Below are 22,659 nucleotides of genomic sequence, written 5' to 3' on the forward strand. Positions count from 1 at the left end.
TAAAAAGATCTGTTCCTATACATTAATAACTGGTTATTCTACCAAAGATTAATAGACATGTAAAATGGTAAATAACACAAGACATTAACACTGAAGATATTTGGGTCAATACTGTCACTTGCAGCAACTAAACTGAAATTATCACCACTACCCTAAATTCAAAAGGAGTCTAAAAATTATGATGTGTAGTGGGATAAGGCACTAGATGGCAAAGAAGGAAAACCTCTCTCTGTTCACTGTGCATCTTTGGGCAAAATGAGTCACGCTTTCTGGGTTGAGAGTTGGAATGCATACACCCAAGATGTTTCCAAATTTTAAGGTCAAGGTCTAGTTGAATGGATTTGCTTACAAAGTTTACTGAAAATTCCTATGCCAAATTCAATCCCATACATTTCACTTCGTAGTAACTCAATTTCCCTTTAAACTCAGAATTACACCAAAAGTCGCCTCTTACTTAAAGAGAGCAATTATGTCAAAAGTTTTAAAAAAACAATCTTCATTTGAGCTTAACTACGCATAGGGAAAAATGAGAATACTTAGTGTTTATGCATAACGTTAACGACTGCCGTACCATTAAAACCGCATAGTTACTAAGGGAGTAGCACTGAATGGTGGTGATATTTTCATCTGAGCAGAGTATACGGCACCCATCTGACGTCCAGCCTCCTTGTCCGTTCAGCAAATCAAAATCCCACTGGGCGGCCACAGGATCTGCTCCGTGCGCAACTCGACGCAGAGTCACATTAACAGGGATGTGGTGGGTATCGATGTTCACACCATCTGGAGGATATGGGAAATAAAAATATTTCTGAAACAAACTTCATAAACAATTAAATGTCAACTTATCCACGAATGGGAACTCTGCAAATACCTTTTCTTCACTAGTGACTCATTAAAATGAGAAGGAACAAAAATAAGCATCTTTAGGGACAGGGCATGATAAAGTCGTATTGTCCAGTGACTACAGGATGACATATGCCACAGACAAACCTATTTTGGTGAGAATCACTGGGGTAACCACTGTACGCCGTTTTCCATCATCGGCCAAATTTGTCGAATTCCCGGTGGCTGGAAAAAGCTTTCCATTGCGGAATGCGATGAGTTGAAGCTTATAGAGAGAGTCATCACTTGGTCTGACTTCTCTTTTTTGCTTTGGTGAGAAAAGGGAAGGAGGAAGCTGAATAGAAGCCTCTACAATAGTATTCTGAAAATATATTTAAAAAAAAAAAAACAGAAACAAAGAAGAGTTGTCATATTAGTAGGTAAAAACCGGAGTATTTTAGATAGTTATGAATGTTGTCTAGTTATATGCTGAATATAGTTTTTAAATGTAGGTAGGTATGTGAAATTTAATAGTTAGAACAATTTATCCGTTAAGTAAACATCATATAATAGCATAGAAGAAGTAGAAAACGAAGAGAAAAGCAAACTCTATTTCAGAGCGCTAAAGTAGTGAACAAGGGATTATTTCAAGCTATAAAGTGAATTTTCCCGATAATGTACATTGCTGAAGTAGATAGCATTAAACAGAACAGGGATCCCAGTGACCACTCTTCACATGAATTTTACAATGACAAAATATGGTAAATGAGCACAAAGGGAGCATATCACAAATGTGAGTATAATTAATTTGGGCTTCTGAAACTTTAAGGTGATTTATGATGGATTCCAACTGTCAAACGACAGAAGAAAGAAATTATACACAAACATAATAGAAGTTTAGATTCAGCAAACTTATTTTAGCAGAAGACTGAGACTAAGAAACACATCATGTTTAGGAAAACACAGTAACAAAGAGGAACAAGTGAAAATTCTGGCTGGGCAATGAGTGTTCTTCAGATTTCTTTATTAGGGATTTCAAAATTATAAATTATTCAGCATTTCATAAAAAATGAATCTGTACACCAGGGAGGCAAACAGTTATCTAAAAACGTCCTTATTTTAAAGACATCACAAAGCCGCTTTCTTGGCACTCACTTCTCTCTCCAATCCAACATACACGATGCCAACAGAATTTCCTCTTCAACAAATCTGTTGTTATTTCAGTTCAAATAACACCTTGGTTCCCAAATGTTTAGAAACTAGGGCCAAAAAATCCTAAGTATGCCATACAATTTGGCTAATTTCCTTGTCCCAAATTCATCCCCTAACTCTCCTTACACCACAAGACTGGGCCACACTGAGTTTATCACTTTTTGAAATCTCCTTCTTTTTAAATGCCACTGTGCACGGGTCAGCATCTCCGGCTGAAATGCTCCATGGTTCTTTTATTTGGTAAGCTCAAACTGGTCAGATTTGATTTTCAGTAAGTTAATTCTGCTGGCAATGCAAAGGATAGAGGATCGGGACGAGAAAGGCTGGCAGCCAAGAGAAGGACGCTGCAAAGTTCTATAAATAGGGCTTTTGGTTGGGGGGGATGATTAATTACACGACTCGTCCAGATACTGCTTTTACAGGTAGGTGCTCCCTCCTCTAGACTCATGCAGCATTCTGTACACAGCTCCATGATAACTAACACTTAAAAGTAGCTCTGTGGATCTCACTGTCTGCTCCTCTTAACTAGAGTAAGAGAATTTTTGAATGCAGATAATCTCATTTATTTTTGGATAGCCTATGTTAATAATAGTTCCTGGCACTAGTATTTGATAAAATAGCCCATTGTTTATGAAATTAATGAAAGTCTGTGTGGCATTTTTTTAAAAGGTTCTACTGAAGCAAATGATTGACTTCAGATTTAGTTTTTAACTGCCGTGCTTAGAACAATGTTGTAACACAGCAAATAACCATAAATATCTGTTGGAATAAAGTATTTCAGAAGTTTGAATATTGACAGTTGAATATTACTTTTAAGTTAAGGATGCCAAGAAAATATTCAGTAGAAATATTTCACCTAAGAAAACATATGAAAAGGTTTCTACTATTCTCACAAATATAACTTGATAGGAAAACAAAGTTTATTATAAATTCATTCACTAATATAGTATATTTCTATCAAGTATATAAATTTCTCCTAAGTATATAAGGATGCATGTAAAAAGGGAAAAACATCAGTGGATTGATTTAATTAGAAGGTCAAAATCCTGAGGAACTGTTACATACCAGACATTTATTAAGCTTAAGTACTTTAAAATTCATAAAATAATTCTGTTGTGAACACAAAATAAGTTGAAAACAAAGTGTAGCTCTCTGGAAAAGTTTTATAATAAATCAAATTAATTTAAAAAAAGAGGTCATACTTTACTTTCTAAAAGAGCTGAAAAAGGAAATGACAACTATACTTTCTAGAAGTATAAGCTTTTTTCTACACAAATTTAAACTTGTAAAACCATCCCGACAACAACAAATGAAAAACCTCAGGTGTACTGACAGATTCCTGAGAGATGAGAGCTACAAATTCAAGGCTGTTAGACACTTAGATTTCTAAAACATCTTTCAAAGTCCAATAAAGGATATTATTAAATAATAATTATAGGTCCCCTGGGGTGGCCTGGGGTGCTGGAAAAGCAAACTTCACCTATATCAATAATATTTAATTTTTATAGTAAAAAAGTAACACCTGCATATTTAATCTCCTTAAAAGAAGTACTGATCATTTATTCCAGAAAGGTTGTAAATGTAATGAAAAAAATCAGTAAGGAACACATCTGTTACATTTACTGTGACTATACTTTTTGCCAGTTAGCCTGAAGACAAGAACACAAAGGTAATAATTTCATTTAACCATATATTCATTTTTAAACATATGGATTACAGCAATGGAAACAGATATAAAACATACAAATTATAGCTAATAAATCAGAAAAATCTCTCCTAAAAACCTCTAGGGAACCCTCATACACTGTTGGTGGGAATGTAAGTTGGTGCAGCCACTACGGAAAACAGTATGGAGGTTTCTTAAAAAACTAAACATAGAGCTGCCATATGATCCAGCAATCCCACTCCTGGGTATATATCTGACAAAACTGTAATTCAAAAAGACAACCTGCACCCCTATGTTCATATTCATTAGAGCACTATTCACAATAGCCAAGATACAGAAACAACCTAAATGTTCTTCGATAGATGAATGAATAAAGATGTGGTACATATATACGATGGAATACTACTCAGTCATAAAAAAGAATGAAATAATGCCATTTGCAGCAGTATGGATGGAACTAGAGATTATCACACAAGAAGGAAGTCAGAAAGAGAAAGACAAATACCATATGATATCACTTATATGTGGAATCTAAAATATGACACAAATGAACTTATCTATGAAACAGAAACATAGAGAATATACTTGTGGTTGCCAAGGAGGAGGGGGAGTGGGAAGGGATGGACTGGGAGTTTGGGGTTAGCAGAAGCAAACCGTCATATATAGAATAGATAAACAACAAGGTCCTACTGTAAAGCACAAGGAACTACATTCAATAACCTGTAAGAAACCATAATGGAAAAGAATATAAAAAAGAATGTATATACAGGTATAACTGAATCATTTTGCTGTACAGCAAAACTTAACACAACATTGTAAATCAACTATATTTCAATTAAAAAAAAAAACTTTCGGAAAGACACGTTTTTGGTGTCTAACATCTATTATTGAAGACCATATGCCACCCATAGGGAGAGGAACATGGGATCTGAAAGAAGAAACCAGAATTTGGATCACAGCTTCACCATGTGGTAGCTGCTTAACACTGCACGATTTTGTCTACCCTGTGAGTTGCATCTGTCACATGCAGCTAATGATCTTCCTAACAAATGATTATGAGGACCAAAGGAGATCATGACCATGACAAGCACAAAAGGCTATGGAACTGGGGGTAGTATTTTTATTATTATTTCAGGCATACCTCGTTTTATTGCACTTCACAGATAACTGCATTTTGGGGGGCAGGAGGTGGGTTTTCTGTTTTGTTTTTTTTTTTTTTAACAAACTGAAGGTTTGTGGCAACCCTGTGTTGTCAGACAGTTAGCATTTTTTAGCAATAAAGTATTTTTTAATTTAAGGTTTGTACGTTGTATTTTAGGCATAATGCAACTGCACACTTAAATAGACTACAGTATAGTAGAAACCTAACTTTTACATGCACTGGGAAACCACAAACTTGTATGACTCGCTTTATTACAATATTTGCTTTACTACAGTTATCTGGAACCGAACCTGCAATATCTCCGAGGTCTGCCTGTACTGCCACAGCGTGGCAGGTCGTTCGTTATCTGGAGGCTGGGGAGAGAGAAAAATGCCTTAAAGTAATTGACTTACCAACAATCATCTAAAACCTCGTCTTGTTTTGACTTTTACAACTCAGCTTTAGTTTTAACGTCAATACTAAAAAATTGACAAACTATACACACATGAAACAATGTTATCACAGAGCTCTAATCATGAATTTATTTGCTGAATTCATGCCTATTTTCTTATTTAGAATGACACTAAGAAGAAAATGATAAGTATCATAACAGATGTTGACTCAAATATTTTCACTAGATTTTAACATCATTCCTTATGAAATAATCTGCACTTCTGACACTACATAATTAATACATCAAAATTTTCTGAAATCCTAATTTTGTTTAAGTCTCTAGAATTCTAACAATAAAATTAGAATGGGTCAAAGAGCCAGCTGATTAAAAACAGTAATTTGTTCATGTCTCCTTGACTATCGACTCACTTGATTTTAAACAGATAGATGTTATGATGCATCCTAATTGTTTTCTTGTGTATAATCAGTTATTAACTTCATTCCACCTTTTGATTATCTCACTGCTGAAGATTAACAGGGATTATGTTTGCCTTTAGAATTTTTTTTAACTGACTTTCTTTGCGAATTAAGTTTGGCTGTTAATTTTTGTTCAACGGCATTTATTGGATGTTTCATTCCTCCATGCATGGCACTGTGCAGAATCTAGAGATATACAATGAAATAAGGCATGGTCCTTGCCCTCAAATATTAAAAATCTAGCAAGGAAAAGACAACAACAATAATAAAACCATAAGAGCTAACATTTATTAAGTGCTAACCCTGTGCCAGGCACTGCTATAAATGTCTACATATTTGCCTCATTAAACCCTCTCAATAACCCTTTGAGTTTAGTACCACTTCATGATCCCTATGGAACAGAAAGGAACTGACATTCAGAGAGGTTAAAATACTTGCCCAAGTTTGCATAGCTTTTAAGTGGGGGAGCCGAACAGGAACACATTTAGGTAACCATACCCTCTGGCCTCTCATTATAACTCAACTCACCAGCATACCAGCTTCTAATTATTCTAGACAGTGAACAAAGCACTATAGGGCTAACAGGCAATGATGAATTCTGTCTGAGGAAGAGAAGGAAGCTGCCAACCGAATGGAGTCTTAGAAGACAGTAGCAGGGATCTTCCCAAGCAGGGGGGACACTGAGGGCATGAAAAAGGGCACATATGAAGGCAGGAAGTGCGACGATGTATACGACTGGCTTGGAAATGAAAAGGACTTCAGGTGGGCTAAAGCCCTAGATGGGATGAGAGAAATATGGGATGCATAAAGAAAACCTGATTTCTAAATTTCAGTCAAGAAAAGTCTTAAAGAACCAATTCTTTCTGGCTACATTAACAGCTGAATTCAAAACACCAACAGCTACTAAAAGCTCTTAGCAGTTAATCGAAAATAGGTAATATTTTGGATGCTAACAAATCTGAATTATGGTAGCAACAGTGGAAGGAAGCATTTGGTTAAGAAAAAAATTAGATTAGGTGCTGTAAGGGTCAGATGACAGGAAATTCAATCTCCAACTGGCTGAATGACTGAGACCAGGCACTGGATTTCATCAATGAATCAAGCACCAGCTCTGACCTCGAGTAACCCTCAGTCCAACGCAGGAGTTGTAAGAAAACCATTTGGCTCCTGTGTGTAACATGCAATGCCAGAGATGAGCAGAGTGTTATGGGCAAAGCGAGGAAGAGAGATTAAGATGAGGATGGAAGAGGTGAGGACAGACCAAATGGTATTAGGTAAGATTCTTGAAGTTGACATTTCTTCTGTGTGTTATCATAAAACCAAGGAGCTGGGGAGGGGAGAGGAGAAGCAGGGTTTCTAGTAGAAGACTAAGCATGAGCCTGGCCTAAGAATGGCCAGTACTTGGAAGAGACAACAAGGGAAGTTTTCTGTTACTAGAGAAGGACAGATAAATGAAGAAGTTAACTGACAGCCAGCCTCCAGAGGGACACCAAGCCTCCAAGGGACACCATTTATCGTGGGATCTGCAAGGTCCATTTCCACGCTGGGTCGATGCAGGGATAACGTTCACAATATTAACAATCTGAGCAGCTTCCTCAGAGGGGAAGTCTCGTACAGGACCTCTGCTCTGTAGGTACCAGCCCTTCAGTTGCTAAAGGGTGGACAGACTGGGTCACGTTCCTGAAAGAAGGACCAGGATGCCAGCTGAGGAGACTCAGGGGACTGGGGCAGCAGCTATTTGCTAAAGGGTAAGGAAGTACTTCAATATTTTACTAACTGGTATGGCTGAAGACTGCCCTAGGCAGACCAATCTGTATGAAAAGGATGAATTTTTAAGAAGAGCCTGGAGACACAGAGACTAAATAGGAGCTCACGATGGCGTGGGCAATGCAGAACGGAAGTCCAATCTGGGCTGTGAAGGTAATAAAGACAGGACAATAGAGATTCAAGAAATATGTAGAAGGCAACTCAAGCTAGGCTCCTACTGCTAAGGACTGTCTTTTTATGGGTTTAACTTCTTACGCTAGCATGTTCTCCCATCCAAGGGTAATGCAATTATTAGATGTTCAAGGTGTCTAGTTAGTATATTCAAGGCATTAAAAAAAAAAACAGGCAAAAAGAGTAAAAACTGCCATAGTATAAAGTCTACAATGTAAAAGTTTCCTGTTAAAATGCTAAGGCATTTGGTACTCTCAACATTAAAATTTTTAACTAATTTTGTGTCATGAAGGATATGTTCCATTTTCACTAGGTTTTAGCATGTCCATCTATAAAGCATGAATAATAGTGTGATGTGTCCCTGGTTTCTGGCCACCAAGATGATCTTAAAATAATAGAACAGTAAGAAATTAACAAATTTGAGAGTATTCATTTAAAGCTTTCTACTTCAGCAGGGAGAAACTCTCCTTACCCAAAGGGATAGGTTGTAAACTTGATGAAATGTTGGGTTTCATCATTTTTAATTTCTCTCAGACGATCATCTAAGATAGAAGGGTTCATCAATTTTAAATATTCCTAAAAGACATACACTTCTCATGGGCTTGTGTGTGATGCTGTTTTGATGCCTTTTGTGGTATGTTTTTACCAATAAAAAATACTCTAAGGAAAGGAGCAGGCATTAAGGAGTAGCATCACTAGGTGCATTAAATACTCTCATAAAGTCAAGAGTAACAAATCCTGCCAATTTTCATCTGAATATATGGTGTCAAGTAAATATGTTATCATTAGACATTCTGACATAGTTGAGATTGTCTTGGGCAGTGGGGGAAGTTGGACTATTATTAAATTAGGCAAACTAGCTCTCCTTATGGAGGTCACCAGGGTCAAATATGACAAAATATATTAATTCTTCATTCATTCATTCATTCAATATTTGTGCCTCCACAGTGTACCAAGATACCTAACACCTATTTCACTGATTATTCTGCAGGCATAAAATGACTGGAATACTGTTTGCGACATAATTCAGGAACAAATCAGAAACACAGAAAGCACTGTGTAATTATAAACTACCAAAAACATAGTTACACGTGGCCACACAAAGCTCAACAAAGAATCGTGACTCCAGGGTGTTGAAATTGTACTTTCACTGTTTGCTTCAATGCAGTTTAATGAAACACGCCTGAGCCGCAAATTTTAACAATCAATAAAAATGCTTCTAATTTTGCATACTGCAATAAAACACACAATTTGTGAACACGTCACACGCTTGCACTTCTGTGCTAAAAATCTTGATCTACAGCTTGCCTGATTAAATGGCCTGGATCTTCCCATTAGGCCCAGGAGGCACAGAGCCAAGGGCACACAATACTTTTAGGAGGTCTACGAAAACGTTTTTCTTTAAAATCAGAAGCATAAAAATGAACTTTAAAGTCAAAGAAAATGTCTTAATATGTAATATTAATATATTCATCTTTTTACCACTGCAGTTGTAAAATATAATTTTGACATATTTGTGTGGAGAAAGGAGTCCAGAGGGCAAAAATGTCTAGGCCCATGAAAATCAGGACGTGTTCCTTCTTGGTCTAAGTTTCTTTCAAAACAACAGCAAAGGCAATACCAATATCCCCTCCCTCCAAATAACTTTTAGTATGGTTATCTTTGCAAAGCAAAACATTCTGAGTACAGTCATCCTCCATATCCACAGAGGACTGACTCCAGGACCCCCTTGGATACCAAAACCTATGGATGCTCAAGTCTCTCACGTTAACATGCCATAACAGCTGCATATAACTAAGCATACCTTCCAGTATACTTACTTTAAATCATCTCTAGATTACTTATAATACCTAATGCAGATGCGATGTAAATGACTGAAAATACAATGTAAATCCTATGTAAATAGTTGCCAGCATGCAGCAAATTTAAGTTTTGCTGTTTGGAACTTTCTGGGATTTTTTTTTTTTGACTGAATATTTTCAATCTGCAGTTGGTTGAATCCGCAGATGCAGAACCTACATATACGGAGGGTCGACTGTATTCTAATCTAACTGTAGAGCCTTAAATGATTACAGAATATAACGTACCTTCAGAGCCAGACTTGAAAACGTATTTGAAACGTTGCATTTAAAGCTCAGCTGTTTATCCAGGTTTCCATCCGGATCCCGCCTCCCATAGTCAGAAAAGCCTGTCCGGTCAGTAGCTGCCACTTTCTGGAACACGGTACATGTCATCCCAGTGAAGCCAGCAGCCTTGATGACATAAGCCTCCAGAGCAATATTGGGTGAATACTTCAAAAGTCAATCAAACAGGAGTTATAAAAGATTTATAATATGGGAAAAAAGCACTTTCAAAGAGTTTCAAACACAAAACACTATACATAAGCTAGAAGAGAAAGCTCACATTCTTACTAAACAAAGACACTGTAGATAACTGGCAGAAGAAAAAAGACGCTGGAAACAAAAGGATGTCTTAAACTAGAAAGATACCCATGCAGAGGAAAAGAGCAAGTCCCAAAGTATGGAAGATCAGATATAAATGAGAGGTCAATTTACAATAATTTGAAGAGTATGCTGCAGGAAACTATGAGCTGAAAATGGAAGTGTCTTACTAAAAAAAAAAAAAAAAAAACCCACCAAGCTAGAAAAATCAGTAGACCCCCTTAATGATCATAATACACTTAAAAGTCGCTTCATTCAACACTTCAAGCCACCTTCACTTTTTTCTTTCACGGGGACAACAACTCTCAGCCTTAAGTTTCACCAATAAAATCTTTATACAGACTCGCTCCAAAGCTGTTTCGTCAGAAAAGGAAGGGAGGTGCTAGGCCAGACAGAAATGAACAGATTTTAAAAGCAAATTAGGCCAGAAAATCACCTAAGAAAGATGGCACGTGCCCCAACAATTTTAAGGAATGCAAGAGTGAGACTGAACTCGAGGGTCCACCAAAATGTACGGCCTGCCGATACAAACAGCCACCAAGCCCATGTCCGGAGGACTGCTGCCACCACTCCCTCTGTGAGAACCACGACAGAGAGGGCATGAGAAGTGACAGGCTGACGGGTCTCTTTCACATCCATCAAGATGACAGCATGTGCTGTAAATTTCAGGGACAAGATGACATCTCCCTCCTTCAAGGATGATTCATTCTATGCCCACTACAGAGGGAAGGCATCATTCTAAGTACCATATGTGGACGAAGTCCTCTTTTAAAAATTTTTTTTAAACATAGGACTTCCATGCGAGGCATCTAAAATCTATTGGGAAAATTAAAATTTTAAAATATAAGGCGGCAGAATTTTCCAAGTACCATATGCACAGTAGAAAATAACTGGTGGCTTCCTACATTTTTACGACTAAGGAATCTTTGCATCAGCTTTTGTCCCACAGATGACACATTGCAAAAAATCTTACTAAATTCAATTATATTTAGCAAATTATATTCGAAATTTTTTTGTCAATCAAAGACATATATAATCATGATAAACATGTGAAACCTCAGTTGAAAGAAAGAAAACTGCCATTTTGAGATGGCCTTGAAGCCATATCGTAAGTAGATATATAGTTTCTCAGAAACCTTTTTATACTTTGAAATGGTGTGCAAATACCCACTATACTGCCCCCTATTATATCCTTGGGTTCTCAGAAGAACGAAGGAAGTTCTCTGTGCTGAGTAATAAGCAAGGCTGAAGCACAGGATTGAAAATGGATCTAAATGACCTGGAGGACCAAGTGTGGCCCTAAAACTGGCAAGCTCATTTCAAGTAAGATCATATGCCTGAGAGGGCAACTACCCTGAACTATGCTGTCAAGATAGGAGTCATGCTAAGCCTCCATTTTGTTTATTATTCAGGAAAGTAGTCCTAAACTTAACTGAGCAAAAGGACCAATAAAACACAGTCTCATCAAAAAGGTTCCACTGATCAATGGAAAGACAGCAATCTTGAATTGTGTAAAATCATAGGAGGAGGTATAGAACATTTGATGAATCCATTAAAATAGTTAGAAAATGAAAATCATGGGCCAGATCAGAATATGACTGCTCGAAGAATAAAGCTTTATTTATTATATTCACCACGTTTGTCATATTTACCACATTTTAGAACAAAAAAAGGAAGCAGTACACCAAGAAATTTAGGACAAATAAAACAATACTATTTAATGGAGTGACTATTACATATAAATAACTCATTATCCCAAGAGTGAAATTGACTGAAAAATGCCCATAGGTTCAGAAGGGTTGGGGATTGGAATCCTTGCTCCCTTTGGAAATTGAAACCTGGGCAAGAAATCAAGCACTGTTTCAGAACATCCTTCAGGGACGGGAACAGAATACCAGCTAGGGTGGACAGTGGGTATGTGACAGGAGGGCAATTCTATAGTGCTGTTATTTGTGTTGTAGCAAGTTTCAGAGGATGAGACAGTGCTAACCGTTCAAATTACAAATTAAGATAGCACTTTCCAGTTACCAAGAACACAGACTATTCAGAGGCAAAATTCTCTCTTAAAATGTCTAAGAACAGGAAATTCTGTAATAATCAGCAATAACAAAATACCCCATAATGGGGAACAGACTTATCTCTTTTGAGCTAGAGCTGCTTTACATGAACCCTTTCCTTAGAATTCTAGGCTAACGTTGCACTTACTGTTGAATAAACATGAGCTCCGTTTGCTAGCCGGTACGTGGCGATGCGCTGTAGACACTGAACGATCCTACTGCAGGCTTTAGCTTCCCTCTGCGCCAGCCCCAGGACACGATCGTCAGCCAACATGATGTTACTTGCAATGTCAACCATCACATCACCGAGCTAGCAGGCGCATGCAGGAGAGAAAAGGAAGCTCTTTAAAGCCAACGCAGGCGGCTTAACATCATCAAAATCCTAATGAGACACCAAGATGGGCCTTCAGTCTACATTTTCACGTGAAAACCCAACAGGCATTTGACTTGCTTCTCATTAAGACATCTCCAGATGGGAAGAGCACAGTCAGTTATAACCATTTGGTAATATTTAGCTCAAAACAGTACACGTAAGTAACCATCAAATCATTGGTGAAAAGACTGACATGCAGTACTCAAACTGATGAAGGATGGGGGCGAGGGGGAGAAAGGCGATTAAATTAATCAAGGGGAGGGAAAAGACATCACGTGATTCTCAGAATAAAAAGATCTCGACTCTGTCTGGAAAAATACTTATCTTCCTTTTGCGTGTTACTTAATATTTTTATTAAGAAATATTTGCCACACATTGTCAATCAACTATACTTCAACTTAAAAAAATTTTTTTAATTAAAAAAAAGAAAGACAGTTACACTGGCTCCCTCTTTAGTATCCTGTCATGTTCAAAACTCTAGGTATGTCCAACTACTACAAGTTCCCCATATGCGCTGGACCATCACACGTGTCTATGCACATGTGGTTCCCTCTACCTCGCATGAGCTGCTTCTTGCTTTCCTCCCAACTCAAGGGATGGTTTAAGACCCAGTGCCACGAAATAAATGGATCCTAAGAAGTGTCCACTTTTCCACCGCTTGTTTTGTTTCATTTACTCAGTTCTTTTCATTAGCTCAGTTCATAATTTACAGACGTAAACATCTGTCAGGCAATGCCAGTGGAATGTCAATTGGCCGTTGTTGGTGGTGACTTGTGTGTCCCGTATCAGAGAAGTGCACTGAACAGTCCAGGCTAAGGAGGCAGCCTGTTGTCAAAGGGGTTTGCTACTGAACAAAATGTTCACAAGAGGGAGAGCCATGGCAGAAAGAACACAAGCATTCCAGAGGTAGCACTGGAGGATTTACAAACTGGCAGGTCCTCTAACCAAGAAAGAAGCATCAAAAGCCCCAAAGCCAAGGCAGAAAGCCAAGGCCGTTTCAGCAGACCTTTAGATCATCCCAGAAGATCCCAGCTGAGCTTTGCAACCCTGGTCTGCCTCCAATACTCTTCCCAGAGTGTGTAACTATGACAGCTGAGAGGGGTTTGGAAAAAGGTCAGTCCTTTCCACCCATGGTTCACTTCAGGAACAAGACAAGCCTGCAGAAATCCACCAGATCCCACCCCCGGAGCCTTGGAGTGAAGCAACTGCAGTAAGAACAGGGGAAAGAACAAAACCGCAGATCCTGACAGCGAGCAGGGCAGGCACCTCCCATACCTTCCTTTATTTGTGAAATAAGGATAATAACCATCCTGTCTTTTCTGCATGTTGTAAAGATTAAGTTCCACTAATAACTATAAGACTCCTGAAACCATGCCTGGCACATGGCAGATACTCAAAACATAGCTCTTCTTGTTATTTTTATTGTTTTTTATTTTCATTTCAATCCCAAAGTAAGTCTATTTGAGGATGACAGGCTCTAGAAGAAGTGTTAAGAGGGGTACATTTTTAAAGTCTGTATGTTCATACATATAAAGAGGAACAACGCATCCAGCAAAATTGCCACTTCCTCCTCTGGAAAGCCCCACCGCCTCATCCAATTAAAATATAGTTAACTGACTTCATACTGACCTTACCATCGTGTGTCACAATTCTGTCCTTATTTTAATTCCAATGTAAACATCTTGGGGGCAGGGACAGCACAACATCTATTTATATCCACACCCTTACTCATTAGTGTAATAACTCTTCGTATAAAAGCCAATAGCTGTACAATATCCATTCACTCCCTGACTAAATATTTATTGAGGACCAAGGTGAACTAGACACTGTCCCAAGCAATGGAGATTCAGCAGTTAAAGAAACATAAAAGATCTGTTTTGGAGTTTATACCTAGTAAAGAAAATATATAACAAGCAAGTGAACACATTTTTAAAAAGTGACTAGGTTGTGATACCTGCAATAAAGGAAATAAGCAGAGTAGTATATGATAGATAGTAATGGAATATAATTCAAAAGCCCTATTCCGATAGACTCACATATTCTCAAGAGGCATTTCACCCAAGCCCAAGACATTAACAAGATCAAACTCTGTAGAATCCTGAGTCTGTTCACTTGACACAATTTTTGAAAACATCAACACCTCGGAACATATTCCCAAAAACAACAGGTATGAGGGTAAATTTCATTTTAACAGAAGCCCTTATTTCTGGAGTTATGAAGACGGGTAGTGACTCCTGAATATGTCAATCAGCCATTTATACAGCAACTGAAATAATAACTGCTACCTCTTGATGGGAATTCAGAGTAGCTGGACTAATTTGGTTATGTTTTCATCTCTTATTCTTAACTTTTATTTCAAATTTGTACGTGAAAATAAATAAAAAAGAGATGATGAGGTAAAATATACCTACTGCAGTGGTCCCCAACCTTTTTGGCACCAGGGACTGGTTTCCTGGAAGACAATTTTTCCACGGACGGGGGTGGGGGGTGGGGTGGGGGGATGGTTCCGGCGGTCATGCGAGCGATGGGGAGCGATGGAGAGGGATGGGGAGCGATGGGGAGCGATGGGGAGGGATGGGGAGCGATGGGGAGCGATGGGGAGCGATGGGGAGCGATGGGGAGGATGGGGAGGGACGGGGAGCGACGGGGAGGGACGGAGAGCGACGGGGAGGGACGCGGAGGGACGGGGAGCGATGGGGAGGGACGCGGAGGGACGCGGAGGGACGGGGAGCGACGGGGAGGGACGCGGAGGGACGGGGAGCGATGGGGAGCGATGGGGAGGGACGGGGAGGGACGGGGAGGGATGAGGATCGGGAGATGAAGCTTTGCTCACCTCCTGCTGTGCAGCCCGGTTCCTAAGAGGTCTCAGACCGGTACCGGTAGGCTGCCCGGGGGTTGGGGACCCCTGCTCTATAGCTATAAGAAAAGAAATGACCACTGGCTGCAAAAACTTAAAAGATAAAATACAGGAAAATACCAATTCTCCTCTGAGGCACTACTCAAATATTTCTGTAGTGTTTAAAAAATGAGCACAAGTACAACTAGTTTCATAATTTCTTTAAAAGTTTTACATGTATGGACTTTATGAAAATCCAACATGAGACCTGATTGATAGATACATCATCTCTTCCGAAAAACTATGTTTTGATCAAAGAACTACAGCTATGGGTCACTAGATAATGCCGGTAAAGGAATTTAACATGTGTTAGTAATTGTAAAGAAGAGAAATATCTCTAAGAATGTACAGAGCTAATAAGAGTGGTTGCCTTAGCTGAGAACAAGCTATTTTTCTCATTATTTCATTACAAATGGCTAAGAACTAAGGAAAGGGATTTGTTGCCAATATATTCCCTAGGGCAGGTAATCACGAAATGCTACACGCTTCTGTAGCTTGGTTACGGAAGTAGTTCTGAATCCTTCACAGTGGCAAAAAAGGACACAGAAAGGATAACAGTGCATGAAGAATTACACTGGATTTAAAAAGTATTCCTGAAATCTGACACACAGATATAGTTTAATAACTGCAACCAGCGTTAGGAAGCACTGTCTTCTCTCTTTGATCGCATTCCCTGAAGGCCACGCCAGCCGCAAAAGGGTCAGAAGGAATCATGCACCTGCTCTTCCACCTGTCACACTAAACAGTGAGGATCAAATGAAAACACTCTGAACACACTTTATCCAAGATAAAAGGATAAAGAAATGAAAATGCCACATTAATAACAATGAAATTGTTATATGTCATCTGCTGTAAGAGACAGAATATTTCATGTTCTTTTCTGTATTCATGTTCAGAACCCTGGGCAAAATTAGTTCAAAAATCATCCGTAAATTCCATGAATTTCTGATGTTAGTTCATGAAACACACAAGATAATACGTAGACTAAACTTGATGATATTTAATTTTAATGTAATAGAAGCATAAGATAACACTGCAGCTAGAACATTTATGTGCCTTGGAGTTAAGTACTCCTGGGTTAAGATTTCAACTGTCCCATACATGTTAAATGCCCATAGCAGATTATTTACCCTCTCCAAGACTCAGTTTGCCCATCTGTAAAATGAGACCAAGAACCCTATAAGTGCCCAGAATATCTCATTTCATAGTAAATTAAGGACAAAAAAAAAAAAAAAAAAAGCAGAAGGCAAATATCTTCATTAAGTAATTCATGCAGTTTGAGAAAAGTCAAGAGATCCAGGCCCCTCCCCACATTTATGTTTTCAAGCACGAATCAGCAGGGGGTACCCTCAGCAATTCTAAGAACCAGAGAAGCAAAAATTACAGACACATGCATCAGCAGGGCAGTACGCTGGGCAGTTGTTTGGGGACAGCCATGATGGAGATGGGAAGTGCAGAACTGACATGTAGTCCAAACCTGACTAAATAATAACAAGAGTGGTTGATATCATTATTTAAGTTCAAACAGTCTTCATGGTTTCTCCTAATTACAATCTATTATATTGAGATCATAGCTATCTCAAGGTATGTTATGTCGCCCTGATTACTTTTAATGAAGGAATTGCTCTGTTGTGAGAGTCAAGTTTTAAGAGTGTTATTTATGTCACTGTTAACTGGCTTCAGCATCCCGGGGGGCCTGGGGACCCCACTGAATGTGTCTCAGCTTGTTTAGTTAAGTAGTCAATATTCAGTGAGAGGTCTAATTGTGATGACCATGAGGACTGTGGCAAAGGTGAAAGCTCTGACGTCACTGTGGTACAGAAGTAAAGAGGATGATGATGGGGAAATGGGTGGGAAGGGAAGAGGGGAAAAAGCCTGAAAATAATGTCACGTGGAATAAATGTTGCATTTATTCTCCATTTCTTTACAGAAAGGATTTGAGACAGCCTAACACAATTAAAAAGATTATTTATCTTTTAATTTAAAAAGAATTAAGAGTGAGAAATACAGACTTGAAGAGACACAGATAAGTCAAAAATACACATCAATGCAAATACCATATCATAACACTTATATGTGGAAACTAAAATATGACACAAATGAACTGTGTATGAAGCAGAAACAGACTCATAGACATAGAGAACAGATTTATGGTTGCCAAGGGAGAGGGGAGGAGGGGGAGGGATGGACTGGGACTTTGGGGTTAGCAGATGCAAACTACTACATATAGAAAGGATGGACAACAGGTCCTACTGTAGAGCACAGGGAACTATATTCAATATTCTGTGATAAACCATAATGGAAAAGAATATAAAAAAGAATGTCTATATATATGTGTGTGTGTGTGTGTATAACGGAATCACAAATTAATGCAACATTGTAAATCAACTATACTTCAATAAAAAAATAAAAAATTACATGTCAATGGCAGAGCTGCTGGGACTGGGGAAAAATTGATGCTTACTATGTTTCTAGTCAAGGCAATAAAGACAATTTTACAATTAACAGAAAGAAGAACATTTCCTCCAGGTAGACAAACTTGCTTTTATAAAAGAAATTCTTAGAACACGTGAAGAACACTGTTCAAGAGAGGCAGAGTGTAATGGGTGACACCCTCAGCCATATGTTCACAACAATGGAAAAGCTGAACTTCCAAGATTCCTCCATTTCTCCCAATGGAAGCAGATTCTGTTCTTTTCTGATTACAGAAACATTACGTGCATCTCATTTTCTGGAAGTATGAAGGTCTAAGTACTCTAGACAATTCTTATAAAAGTGAAAAATGCTAAAGGAAAAAAAGTTACCTTTTAAAAGCACCACTGTCAGTGAGAAAATAAAGGCTCCACCAGAGACTAACAGCAAAACAACAGGAATCCAAGGAGCTCTGAGGGTGAACTCAGCTGATCACCGACTATGTTTTGACTTCCATGCAGGGCCTAGGCCCCGCCAACACAGGCCTAACAGGAGAAGACCACTGCGTAAAGCTGATAACCCAAAGGAGACACCCCCAGGGTCAGTGCAAACCAGCATTAAATTAGCCTCAAGAAAGGAAGGGAATGGCAAGGAGACTTGAAACTTCCCTGTCTTGACCCTCGCATGAGGTGGGAGGTGAAAAAATCTCTTCCCTGACAATTTGTCAACACAAATCAACCTTCACACAGGACTGAAAGCCGAGTTCACCTTTTTTCTGTGGTCTGTAAAACCTCAAGAGAACAACTAATTTCAAAGTGACCCCCTTAACCCCGATATTGCCCCTCGGCTCTTAGCAGCAGCACATAAATATCACGCTTAATAATGATACATTAGAGCATTCTCATTAAGACCGCTCATCACCAACATGTATCAGCACTGCTCTGGAGGTCCTCACCAACGTATATACAACCAGAAAAAAAAAAGGATGTATTTTATATAGGAACAGAGAAACCAGCTGTTCTTTCCTGGTGACATAATTGTCTACAAAATCCCACATAACCAACTACAAAATTATATGAATTCCCAGACACGAGGTCCACATGTTTTTTAAAAAAACCATAATCAAGGAAAACAACATGGACGAGGTATTTTATGATATTAAGGACTTAGAATTCATTTGGGTGATATAATGACAGTATCATAGTTCTATTTTAAAATTCCTTATAATTAAAAAAAATTATGGATGAAATGTGACATCTAAAATTTGCTATTAAATGTTCCAGCAATGAAAAAGACAGAAAGATACAGAGAGTGAGACAGAGAGAGAGAAGGTGGAAGGGATAGAAGACAAAGGAGATGAGCGGATAGGAGAGATGAAACAAGATTGGTAAATACTGAAAATTGTTGAAGCTTTGTGAAAGGTATTTTTTAAAAGTATTAATAATAACATTCCTTCTCCTATGTTTTTGGCATTTTCCAATTAAAAAAAAGTTTCTGGAAAGTTTTTAAAAAGTTAAACACAAAGAGAACTTTTTTAAAAAAGCAAGATAAGGATGGAAAATGAAGATTCTACACTGGTTCTCAGAGCCTGTGCCAAAGACTTGTGGCCCAGTATCACCTGGAATTTGTAGAAATGCCAATTCTCAGACTCCCTCACAGACCTACTGAATCAGAACCTCAGGGCATGGGGCCTACCAGTCTGTGTTTAACAAACCTTCCAGGTGATCATGACACACACACACATTTGAGAAACCATGTGGTGGAAGGATCAAAAGGCCAGAAGCTGGCTCTTTGAAAATCTTTACAGAAAAGTCTGACAAGTAAGATGAAGGAATAAAACATTAAAAATACCGAAAATGAAAAGGAAACATAACCATCAATACTGAAGTGATTATGTCTTAAAATGAATAAATGAAAGAACTTTACATTTTTAAAAATCTGTACATAAAAATGCAGTAAATTAGCATTAAGGTGCATGCCTCACTCACATATTTAAAATGAGAGCACAGGAAGGAGACTATACCATGTAACCAACTCTAATCTTCATAGACTTTCTCATCTTCTGAAATGGATATACATTTGTTTTCACAAGAGAAATCACTATCGTAAATATGGAACAGACACTGCCTGACAGACAACCTTCAGCTCTTTTTAAAAGACCCCAGGAAACAAATCACTTAGATCTGGCAGTCTGATAGCTTCCAGCACCCACCTAAGACAATAGAGTACCACCCTGTGTTGGCTGGATTCAATCACAGGTTATTTTAGTTATAACAAAATCCACAGCAGAATAACTTTTTGGACATAATAGAAAAATCAATTTAATTGTTTGTCCAATTATGCTATATGCATTTAAGGATACCTCAGCATAATTTTACGCAGTGGTAATTAACTTAAAATGAAGCCCTTAAGTCTCATGGTTGCCTCTTAATATAGTAATAAACAGTGAAAGCAATGGCCTGTAGTCTAAGTTTCCAAAGAATCAGATATCTGTCACTGCATCATAGGTAGTATTACATTTAGACCTCAATTGTTCAATCCTGAATAATTTTCCTGTTTCTTCTATTTATACTTAAGAAGTTGCCATCATTTGTTTCCAAAGATGATTAAAATTTTACCTCCTATGTTAGCCAGTGAAAGTGACAGCAAGCTCCTTCAAACTAAGTTTGTAGATAAGTAACTAAAGCAGTCTCGTGATTTTTTTTTAAGGACCTCTTTCGTAGTCTCTGAGATCATAATAATGTTTAATGTCCCAACCCTATAAAAAGTATATCCTAGCTTTGCAATGATTCTGCAAAACAGTTTCACCTATATTTCTCACTTGCACACACAAACTTTGCACGTTACACAGGGCAAGTATCATCCCCCATTTTAAAAACAAAGGGCCCGTGGTTAATAACTCACGAACCAGGTCCACTTTCAGTCCTCAACAAGATGCTTCCCCCTAAGAACATACTAAAGCAGCAGACCATTTTTTCCACACACCAGCAGACATGGTGGAATGTACCGCATTGCTCTTCCCGAGTTGGGAGGTGTGCAGAAGTCCCTCACACCAAAACAGGGCAGCATGGGAATAAACATCTATTACATGATGGCAAAATCTTTCTCCAGGTCCACATTCTAAATGTCATTCCAATTACTCTAGTGACCACCTTCCATGAATGACTTCTAATCATGTGGGCAGCTAACCTGTGATTATAATCAACAAGGGAGAGCAGTATTACCACAGAAGCAGAATTCACACGGCTCCTCCCAGGGCTAGAAAAATTTACCATGCGAAGCAGGCTGTGGCCCAAAGACACAATCAAGCAAGAGAACTGTTCATTAGGAAACTGTGCTCTGAAGTTCAGATAACAACACAGAAATGCTAACTCATCGTCAAGTGGTCCGTTGACCTGAATCCTATTTACATACATGTCACTATTTTCTTTCCTTTAACAGCTACATCACATCAAGTAAAGTACCTAATGTACTAGGGCTGCAGTTTCAAAACTTACGACCAAAATGCAAGATATTAATAGATACTATACAAAAAAAATTCCTTGGTTAAATGATTTAAGGAAGAAGGCATATTACTTACCTTTTTGCACATTAATGAATCTGAGATGTCCCACATAAAGAAATACATTAGACTTTGTTTAGTCCAGTCTTTTCCCTACAGTACTTTTGGAATACAATGACAGGGCAACACTGTACTAGAAAGTAAATGTTATACAGCAGAAACTTCTGGATTAGACAGCGAAGGTTCTTGGGTTCTGTTTTCAGCCCTGCACTAACCTAACTGAAAAACCTTAGGTACATAATTTAATTTTCTCTGGGCTTCAGTGTATGACCTAATCTAAGTTTCTTCTACCTCTAAAATTCATTTTTATGTAAGTGATTTTATCACAAGAGCAACAGTTCATATAAAGCTCTCACCTAGCTGGAAACTTAAAGTTTAAGAATATGTTAATCTGCATCTAAAAACTCATTCAAAACATTATTTGCTGCTCATTCATTCTGAAAACCGTGGTTGTTGAAGTTTTCCCTTAAAGGATACCATGTGGACAAGCATATCACAGTTTTAACGTGGCCCCTTTTCAAAGCTATTAAATTTTCATAACTTGTGTATTTTAATCGCATGGAATTTTTTTTTAAGTTCCTAAAGTAGTCTTTCACTTCTCTAGGACATTCCAAAAGCAGTTAAGCAATTTAACACAAGATCTGGGGGCCTAAAACTCTCACTAAGAAGGATGGACACCTGACAGTGTGGAGAAGAGAAATCCCAGGCAGCCTGAGAGAAGCAGCCAGGCTGACCTACAACGTGGATGCAGGACGTCGCTTTCTCACAGGCTGGCTCTGCCCCATCACGGTAATTTCCAAGAACTGACAGTTCACCTCTACTCTTCCCAACAAGTCACTCTAATGGAGCATAGGTTTTTCAATGACAATTTTAGAAGTTAAAAGGTATATTTAGTTCAAATACAGCAAACATAAACAGCCTTTCAAAATACAGATTCAACCCTATCACATGACCATTTGCTGATATGCTATATGCTACAAATCTGAACCAGAAAATACCTCTTTTGATTTTTCCTCTTTAGTAAATCTTCCAAATTTCTCTATCATTTCAGCCACAAATATAACATCCATCTTGTCAGAAAAGTTGGCTGCTTCTACAGTGTAAGCCAATAATTGTCGGGCTGTGGCCACAGCGTTGGTAAGATTGAGGGGCATCTATATTAAAAAGGCAAAAAGAAGCACTTAGCAAAATGATGGACAAAATTTTGACATCTTACCTTTGCATTTCAAAACATGGCAATGAATTCAAATTTTTTATCATCTACTCACT

The 22,659-nt window shown here is 38.3% G+C and overlaps 1 protein-coding gene across 4 annotated transcripts in view; it reads right to left on the reverse strand.

Annotated features, from left to right (window-relative positions):
* The window catches only part of ADGRA3 (adhesion G protein-coupled receptor A3), a 116,533-nt gene that overhangs the window by 23,517 nt on the left and 70,357 nt on the right, over window positions 1-22,659 (reverse strand). Inside the window, exons 10-14 of one of the 4 annotated variants that reach the window (XM_032633239.1) lie at window positions 22,389-22,544; window positions 12,296-12,457; window positions 9,737-9,862; window positions 991-1,204; window positions 572-780 (exon numbers count right to left, since the gene is read on the reverse strand). In XM_032633239.1, the coding sequence (XP_032489130.1) occupies window positions 572-780; window positions 991-1,204; window positions 9,737-9,862; window positions 12,296-12,457; window positions 22,389-22,544 (867 nt within the window). Of the gene's footprint in view, window positions 1-571; window positions 781-990; window positions 1,205-9,736; window positions 9,941-12,295; window positions 12,458-22,388; window positions 22,545-22,659 lie in introns of all 4 variants that reach the window. The other 3 variants (XM_032633238.1, XM_032633237.1, XM_032633240.1) reach the window with 3 other exon arrangements.

The sequence above is a fragment of the Phocoena sinus genome, chromosome 5, assembly GCF_008692025.1.
Source record: "Phocoena sinus isolate mPhoSin1 chromosome 5, mPhoSin1.pri, whole genome shotgun sequence".
NCBI classification, from domain to species: Eukaryota; Metazoa; Chordata; class Mammalia; order Artiodactyla; family Phocoenidae; genus Phocoena; species Phocoena sinus.